General features: G+C 46.1%; 1 protein-coding gene across 1 annotated transcript; it reads left to right on the top strand.

Annotated features, from left to right (window-relative positions):
- The first annotated feature begins 61 nt into the window (after positions 1–61).
- SDHAF2 (succinate dehydrogenase complex assembly factor 2) lies at positions 62–9,233 on the top strand. Its single transcript, XM_044680233.1, has 4 exons — positions 62–165; positions 5,658–5,881; positions 5,985–6,094; positions 8,905–9,233. Exons 1-4 carry the CDS (start codon positions 130–132, stop codon positions 9,033–9,035), a joined length of 501 nt encoding a protein of 166 aa, XP_044536168.1. The 5' UTR covers positions 62–129; the 3' UTR covers positions 9,036–9,233.
- Positions 9,234–9,482: the final 249 nt, after the last annotated feature.

The raw sequence follows: 9,482 nt of genomic DNA on the forward strand, positions 1-9,482 counted from the left end.
CACGCAGCACGCACGCGCGCTCGGCCCCGCCTCTCCCACCTCCCTGCTAGGCTCTGCGGGCGCGTTGAGACCGGCGCGAGGTCCCCGGATGTGGCGAGTGGACGCGTTTCCGGCCGGGCCTGAGCGGAAATGGCGGCGGCGGGGGCTGCCGCCCCTGCGATTCGGGTGAGGAGAACTGGCCGAGGCTGGGCGGGGGAGAGGGCGCGGAGCTCCAGAGAGAAGGCTGGACCTGCCCGTCGTGAGGGCCCAGGGAGCCGCGGCCCCCAGGCCGTCCTGGTTCGATTAGGGCCTGGGTCCGTCGCCTCTGCGTCCTAGTTTCTGGAATGGGCGAATGGGCGGCCCCACCCCCGTCTCGGGAGATGACGTTTGCCCCCCCCCCCCCGACACGCGGACCGCAGCCTGCTGCTCTGGCCCCCCAGCATCCCCACATCCCGATCCTCCCACAGCTTGAACCCCCCCAAACAGTAATGGGCCGGAAGAACCCGGCTTTACCCCAAGAACTTTAGGTGGGAGGGGGAGGAGGGAGAAGCGGCGGCCCCGGCGCAGCTGGCCAGCCCATGCCCCCCGGCGTCAGGAGGGCAGAAATCCGGCAGCTGCCGGCTCCTCCGAATCCTGAGGATGGATCTGCCTTAGACCGAAATCTTTTCCCGGTCCTCTGTGGTAGCTAGATGACAGCTAGCTGTCCTCCACGCCCTGGGAGCTTCTCCAAGAAAGGCAGGCTCTGTTTCTGCCTTTCTTGTAACCCGGGGCTAAAGACCTGTCTGGGACTGCGGAAAACTCTTCAGTTAAGAACAAAGAAAGAGGTAGCTAGGTGGCCCTCTGCTTAGAACCGGATCTGGAGAGGACGACCTGGATTCAACTCTGGCCTGAGGCTGGCCAACAGTGACCCTGGGTCAAGCCACTTAACTCTGTTGCCCAGCCCTTATCGCTCTTCTGCCTCGGAGCTGATACTTGGGTTACTTAGTATCCATTCTAAGACAGAAGAAAGAGCTTTTAAGAAAAAATAACGGTTTCTCCATTGCTTCACTGGGTGTGATTTTTTTTTTTTAAGCTAGCATTTTCCTCTGAGGAAAGAATGAGGGACCTGATATTTTTATGCCTCTTGGGTGTGTAATGTGTAATGTGTTATGTTCAGCCCAGTGCCTGGCACATAGTAGATGCTTTTAGGTACAGTGCTTGCTTGGTGCTGAGAAAGATAAAGGATGAGATGGGATTCAGTTAGCTTTCCAGGAATTTAATAAGGTCTTACTAAGAGGAAACTATACAAGATAGGCTCAGACCTTAAGATCCAGTGGACTCAGTCTTGGTATCTTAATTCCTGACCGAGGCTCCTACTGAGGCTTTTCAGAACCTTGGTTTTAACTAACCTTTGGTAGAGTTGAGTGTTTCCCTTGCATAATCCCTGCCCCCACCCCACCCCCCAAAGTTGGTGATTTGGAGCTTTAGGCCCCCCCACCTTCATCTTTATGGCTCTTTTAAGGTACAAATAGCAGTTATGGAGATTGAAAAGCTGTGGACCAACCTTTAACATGCAAATGGGGCCTATTATAATGAAATTTCTGCTTAGCCAACTTTCTTCCACTGTGGAGTTAGGGATTTCCACTCTGAGTTCTTTGATTGTACATAAGAAATCTGAATTGTTTTAATGAAAAGTCCTAAGGATTCCGGAAGGGAAGGCTCTAGTGACTGAGTGGGTAAGGGAAGGAGAGTCTGGAGTGCCCTATTCTGAAACAGCCTTCTGCCAATTGGAGTAGGATGAGGGAAGTTGCTCCTTGAGAGTTGGTACATAAACACAGGTTTGGTTAAGGAACAGAGTGCAGTTATGAGGATGTTATTTTCCGCCAGAAACCAAGAAGTTACTCAAAGCTCATAAAAGAATTTTGATTCCTCATATATTTTTTTAACCCTTATTTTCTGCCTTAGTATGAATTCTAAGGCAGCAGAGCGATAAGGGCTGGGCAATTGGGGTTAAGTGACTACTTGCTTAGAGTCACATAGCTGAGACCAGATATGAACCCAGGACCTCTGGTCTCTTGGCCTGACTCTCACTCAATCCACTAAGCCACCCCTACTCTCATATGTTCTTTTTTAAAGGTTTATAACAAAGACTTCAGAAGGATTTACCCAAGGGTTCAGGGCCTAAAGAAAGGTTCCTAAGCTAAAGGGGAAGTACTTTATTAACTCCTATTTATTGCCTTATTCCTGTACCAAGATCATGGAATAATATGAGGCTGCTTGGGAGAGAGCTCAGCTATGCCTACTTTCCATTACTCTCCAAATACTTTGGTGTTATGGTTATATACTTGAACTCACTGGACAGAGCCTAGAGAAGGCAGAAAGAGGAAATGACCTTGACGCAAAAGTACAGTTTGGGATGAATCACAAGGTTTTGAACCTTTGGATTATGATCAAAAGGTGGGCCTAAGAGGTGTAGTCAAAGACTAGGTGGGCTGCTAGGTCTCTTTCTGTCACAGCCCACATACTTAAGCCCAGTAGCAGTTTCATAAAGTACCTCATTATTCTGAAATCTATAGTTCTACCTTCCTCCTGAACAGATCTTTTAACCTATGCGACTCAATTTCCACATCTTGGTGGTTCATAGGATTTTTAGTTAGAAGAAAATTTGGAAACCATTTATTCCAATCTTTACATTGTTAACATGGAGAAACAGACCCAGAGAAGTTTTTTGCTTTGTTTTTTCAGTTAATTATCTCCCTCCTATCTCCCTTACCCCTAATGGGTGGGGGGAAACACTTACACCAAATATTCCTGGTCAAACAAAACAAATTCCCATGTTGGCATTGTTCAAAAATGTCTCTTCCTCACTCTATCGGGAGGTGGCATTCTTTTCCCTTGGACCTTAGGAATCATGGCTGGTCATTGTGTTGATTAGAGTAAATCTTTCAAAATTGTTTGTTTTTATGCTTTTGTGTTTATTGTATAATTTATATTCCTAGTAGGTAGATATAAAGGTAAGCCTAGAGTCAGGAATTCAAATCCAGGCTCAGATAAATTATTAGGTATGTGACTCTGGAAAAGTCACTTAATTTCTACCTACCTCAATTGCCTCATCTGTAAAATGCATAAAAATAATAATAGCATCTACCTCATAAGGTATGTCTCCCAGGTTGTTGTATGTAATGAGATAATAAATAGCACTTAGCCCAGTGCCAGCATCACATGTATCATAGAAATGCTTCTTCCCTTCCCTATCTCCTGACCTCACATTGCTTCAATTCATAGAAGTCTTCCAAGGTTTTTCTTTTTTTTGTTTTTCAACCCTTACCTTCCATCTTATGCTCAATACTATGTATTGGTTCCAAGGGAGAAGAGCAATAAGGGCTAGGCAATGGTAGTTAAGTGACTTACCTATGGTCACACAGCTAAGAAATATCCAAGTTCAGATTTGAACCCAGGATCTCCTATCTCTAAGCCCGCCTCTCTTTGAGTAAGAGGTGGAAGCTAAGAGTTTCTCTGATTTGTGTGTCTAATTATTAGTGATTTAGGTTGTCCACATAGCTATAGAAATTTTGGATTTTCTTGTTCAAATCCTTGGACCATTTCTCATTTGGGAGAAGTTCAATAGCTTACCCAAGATGAGTAGCAAAACCCAACTAAGCACAGGCCTTCCAACTCCAAACTGAGTGTTTATTTCACTATTCCACACTAGTCTACCAAGGAGAAGAGATATGGAGTTAAAGTGAGTGAGTATGGATAGTAGAAATGGTAGATCAGAATTTATACCTGGGGCAGCTGGGTAGCTCAGTGGATTGAGAGCCAGGCCTAGAGATGGGAGGTCCTGGGTTCAAATGTGACCTCAGCTTCCCAGCTGTGTGACCCTGGGCAAGTCACTTGACCCCCATTGCCTACCCTTACCACTCTTCTGCCTTGGATCCAATACTCAGTATTGACTCCAAGATGGAAAGTAAGGGTTTAAAAAAAAAAAAAAAAAAAGGAATTTATACCTAGAAGGAACCATTAGAGATTATCTAGTCCAGCCTCCTTTTATATATGTGGAAACCCAGAGGGACCCAAGATAATATCCAATCAAGAGTTTCAGAGAACTGAGGTCTAATTCTCTTTCCATTAAACCACACCACTTCTCATCTTTCCCCTAAACCAGTGATGGGCAAACTATGGCCAGGCCTGCAGGCCACATGCGTCCCCCTGAAATAATATTCTATGGGGCAGCAGGACATCATTCCTAATCTGACGAATACAACGAGTAGGATACAATACAATGAAACTTTGAAAGAGTTGCCTTAGAAACAGACTGATGATGAACATTTCCTTTCCTTTGGCCCCCTCTTTAAAAAGTTTGCCCATCACTGCCCTAAACCAAACCCTTCTCCAATCTAAAATTTCTGTGAACACCACAATCTTCCACATTAAGCTACCTATGTTCCTTGAGTCATCCTTGACTCTTCTCCTTCACCCTCTATATCTGATCAGTAACCAAGTCCTCTCAGTTCTGTCTACACAGTATCTCATATCCTCTCTTTTCCCTTCCTGTGGATATTCTCTTTCAGACCTTTATTGTTGCTACCCAGAGAATTTTTATATAGACACCTATATTTCTCCATCTCCAGTTGTCCTCCACAGTGCTTTGGTTCATCCTCCATAAATCATGGCCATGTTGCTTTCAGCTCAAAAACCTTAGCAACTGGGGCCCCTAGGTCTCTCAGTGGATAGAAAGCCAGACCTAGAAACTGGGAGTCCTCGGTTCTAATCTTGCCTCAGACACTTCCTAGTGGTGGAACCTTGGGTAGGTCACTTAACCCCCATTGTCCAGCTCTTAGCTGCTCCTCTGCTTTAGAACTAATACTTAGTATTGATTCTAAGATAGAATTCTGGTAAGGGTTTAAAAAAAAAAACAACAAAAAAAAAACCCTAACAACAAACCCCACTTACCTCTAGGAGAAAATACCAGTTTCCCTGCCTGGCAGTGAAAGCTTTCCACAATCTGGCGCTAACCATTCTTTCCAGATTTATTTTTTTAATCCTGCAGATTCTCTTCATTATGAACTTGACAAACATCAATAAACATGAGTATTTCCACATACAAAGAACCCACAAAGAATCTTTCTGGCTTTATTTAACATTGTTCTCCTGACATTTATCATTGTAGCCAAACTGGACTCCCAGTTATTCCCTCAGTTGGATCTTCCATCTCACATTGCCATGCATCTGTTCAGAAATAAACCATCCCTATCCCTGGGTGCATGTTCTCTTCATCCATGCCTTTCAAAATTTGCATCAGCAGCTCAGATTCGACCTCCGAGAAATTCCCCATTCCTTCCCCACTCCCCAATCCTAACTGATTGCATTCTCTTCTTCCTCAAAAGCTCCTTTTATTAGGTTTTTCTCTACACCTATTAGAGCTCCTTCTGGTTAGGAACTCTTGGTTTTGCCTGTGTGCCCTCCACACTTACACACTTGGCCTTGGGCCTTAACCCTAGAAGTTGATTTAGAGCAGCTTATCCCCCTGCCCCCAGATAACTTCCTTTGCATCCCATCTCAGGTGAGCATTCTAAGAATCTGCATTCTTTTCAGTGTACAGTCCCTAGCACTTAGTAGGCTTTTAAAAGAATTTCTTGACTTGAGTTACATGCAGCTGAACTCACTGCTTTTTTTTTTCCCCCTTTTCCCCCCCCTAGTTTCTTGCCTTGTTCAGGCACGCTCTTGTATCTCCCTTCGGGGGCAAGTCGATGTCCAGGCGATTCTACCGAGGTGACAGCCCAACAGACTCCCAAAAGGACATGCTTGAAATCCCTTTGCCCCCATGGGAAGAGCGAACAGATGAACCAATTGAAACCAAGAGGGCCCGCCTGCTTTATGAGAGCAGGAAGAGAGGCATGCTAGAGAACTGCATCCTTCTGAGGTAGGAAAGGGAGGGAATTCTTGGGCTGCTTCTGCAGATATGCCACTGGGACCTCTCGGCCACAAGCAGCCCCTCTGAACTACCTTCTTTCCTCTTCATTTAGCCTCTTTGCCAAGGAGAATCTCCACCAGATGACGGAGAGGCAGCTGAACCTCTATGACCGACTAATCAATGAGCCTAGTAATGACTGGGATATCTACTACTGGGCAACAGGTACTGCCAGGTGACAAAGGTGACCTGGGGCTCTGGGTCTGGAATTGGGGGACCTGGGTTCTAATTTGGCTCCAACACAAACTGTTTCCCAGACTTGGCTTCCCCTGCGAAATGACAGGGTTGGCCTAAGGGCCCTCCTGGCTTGATGGCTATACTCTACCTGAAAACCCTAAAGCACAGCAAGATGGAGGTCCTTAAGAACTGGTTGGCCCTGGGAGCCATGGTCTCAAAAGTGTGTTCTTGACCAGAAATTTGGAACACACATTTTTAGGCTTAATGAATTCCAGAGGTTATTTGGTCCAACTCCCTCGATTTACATCAGGGGAACCAGTCTCAGAGAGAGGAGGTGACTTGTCTAAGACTGTTGACTTCAGTAAGTAAAACCAAGGCTTGAACTTAGATTTTCTGGATCTAAACCCAGTATTCTTTACAGAGTATCAAGCCTCCTCTTGTATCTCAACTCCTAGAACAGTCACAGTATCCTCAGGCTTTGATCCATCCTTCCCCACCCACCCACATTACACACATAGGTCCCGTAGATGGTGTCATCATACACATTAGAATGGGGGGGAGGGGCAGGGGATGGCTATCAGTGACATGATAAAAGTCACATGAGCAGTAGCCACGCCAGGTTGCAAACCCTGGCTCTCTGTGATCATCACTTCAGTTTATCCAGAAAACCCAAAACAAGGTGTGCCTGGTGCTCTTACACTAAGCTGTGGGATACCACCAAGGAATAAGATTTATTTCTCAAGAATAAAAGAATATTTTTAAATGAATTTTATGTTATGCTTGAGTCTTATCCCATCATTCAAACAAGATTCTGTTGAATCTGTGAGCTAAGCTTAAAATAATACTGCGCTGTTACTTCAGGAACCTGTGAACACTCCTTTAATAGCTCATGGTTTTTGGATGCTGTGATATCCAAGAAAGAGCAAAAGAGCCAGAGACCATGGGAAGGGCTCTGTTGGAGGACAGAAGAACAGGGTTCAAAAGTGTGACTAAAGTTGCCTGCCCTTCCTGGTCCTCAGTGTCCCTAGTTGTGAAATGAGGAGATTAGACTAAAATAATATCCAGCTCAAAGGCCTTCAACACACTGGCTTACCCTTTAGAACATTTCCGGAAAGGCCTGGATAACAGCAACTCAAGATGAGACGATCTGAATGGGTCGTCTGAGGAAGAATATAAAATGAAAACAGAGAGATCTCCCATCTGTCCCATCCAGACTTTGGGCTACATTTCTAGGGCACCCTGAGGCTTTGCTGAGAGTTGTTAAAAGGCACTATGCTGAGGCGACTAGCTCAATGAGCTGGGCCTGACTAGCTGGCCCTAGATCCTCAGGTAGTAGGAGAATCTAAGGCTGGGTGATGGATAGGATTGCCTGAGTGCAAATATTAACCCCATTTTACAGATGAAAAAAAAAAACAAAACTTGAGGTTCTGAAATAGTGTGTCTTCCCAGATTGTAAGTGTGTCAGCTGGGATGGGAACCCAGATCTGTTTACTTCTGAGCCCATACCAATGTTAGGCACTGTACAATCAGGGCCACCTAAGAATGTGGTTGCAAGAATATCAACATTCTGTTGTCAATGAATAAATGAAAAGGGTATTTTACCCTTACTCTGTGCAAGGCTCTGAAGACATTTAAAAAGCAAGAAAGTCTTACCTTCTCAAGGGAGAGACAGAGCAATAAATCAGATTGCTATTCTCAGAAAGCACTTGGCCTAGTCTTTCCACAAATTAGCCACGTGATTAGTGTGTCAAATCCATCAGACATTGGCAAGTTCTGTCTGGATGTTGGGCACCATAATAAACCCATAACGAATGCTAATAATAGCATTTATGTAGTACCTGCTACATGCCAGGTGCTGTGCTACTTGCTTTACAAATATCTCATTTGATGCTCACAACAAACCTATAAAGTAGGTGCTGTACTACCCCTATTTTATAGTTAAGGAAACTTAAAAGATGACTTGCCCAGGGTCACACAGCTAGGAACAAAATGATTTGAACTCAGGTCTTCCTGATTTCCAGGGCTCTTATCTACTTTGGTTCTCCCCAATTTCCTTCCTCCACCCAACCCAGCTGCTACAGTGTAAGTAGTCCCAGCCCAATGAAGAGGCATGGTCTAGGGCTGTGATGGCAAACCTATGGCATGAGGGCCAAACATGGCACACAGAGACTTCTCTGTACGCATACACACAGGCCCCAGCAGAGTTAGTTACTAGAAAGGCAGAGGGACTCTGGCAGAGCTGCTCTCTTCCCCCTCTCCACCATGCCTCCCTGCTCCTCTCCACTTATTCCCTTTCCTGTCCGATGGGGGGGGTACAACACATGGTCTCTAAAAGGTTCACCATCACTGGTCTAGGACCATGTTGGCAAACCTATGGCATGTGTGGTGGAATTTGGCTGGGAGGGAGAGGCTCCCTTCCCCCTCTCCACACGAACCTAAGGACATTTCTCTTATCACCTACCCCCCTGCCCAGCAGTCCAATGGGAACACTTCATCCCTCCCCTGTCTGGGGTAAAGCAGAAGGCTCACACATAGCATGAGGGTTGCAGTTTGGCCACTCGGGCTCGAAGGTCTCTGAAAGGTTCGCCATCACAGGTCTAAGGGGGTTTACACACCACGCTGGAAACAACCAGGAAACATGTTGCTGGGGCAGAGGAAGGTTCAATCCCAAGCTCAGTTGAAGGGCAGGACGGGTCTAGGCTTCTTAGCTGGAGGAAGTACACCGAGCCCAGGGCCAGAGTTTAGGCCTCGAGCTTGAAACTGGCCTGAGCTCTGTCTCTTATCCCCTTGTTCTGCAGAAGCAAAGCCAGCCCCCGAGATCTTTGAAAATGAAGTCATGGCAATGCTGAGGGACTTTGCCAAGAACAAGAATAAAGAACAGAGGCTGCGGGCCCCAGATCTCGAGTACCTCTTTGAGAAACCAACCTGAGCTCTGTTCTGGTCTGGCCCGGTCCAGGAGCAGAACCTAAAAGGACAAACATTCAACCCTATTCATGGCTGCCAGTGCACAGTGAAATCCTCACCTGCTGCTTCCTGCCACCGAACCGAGCTGTCAGGCCTGCCCAGCCACTGGAAGGCCCCATTCACAAAGCATGTCACTTCTTATAAAAGGGCTCCTTGTATCTCAGCTTGCATTGTATTGTCTCAGTGGTGGTTTGTCTCTTTACAAAGCTGCACGGCTGTACCCGCCTCTCTAGATTCTAGAATACAACACAGCAGGGTTTTCATAGGAGAAATTGGGGAGCCTAGAGGCCCAGCAATCCTTGCACAGTCCGATGCTTAATTTTTAAAAACCCTTATTTTCTGTCTTAGTAACAATTCTGAGAGAAGAGCAAGGGCTAGGCAAATGGGGGTTAGGGGACTTGCCCAGGATCAC

This window comes from Gracilinanus agilis, chromosome 6 (genome assembly GCF_016433145.1).
Source record: "Gracilinanus agilis isolate LMUSP501 chromosome 6, AgileGrace, whole genome shotgun sequence".
NCBI classification, from domain to species: Eukaryota; Metazoa; Chordata; class Mammalia; order Didelphimorphia; family Didelphidae; genus Gracilinanus; species Gracilinanus agilis.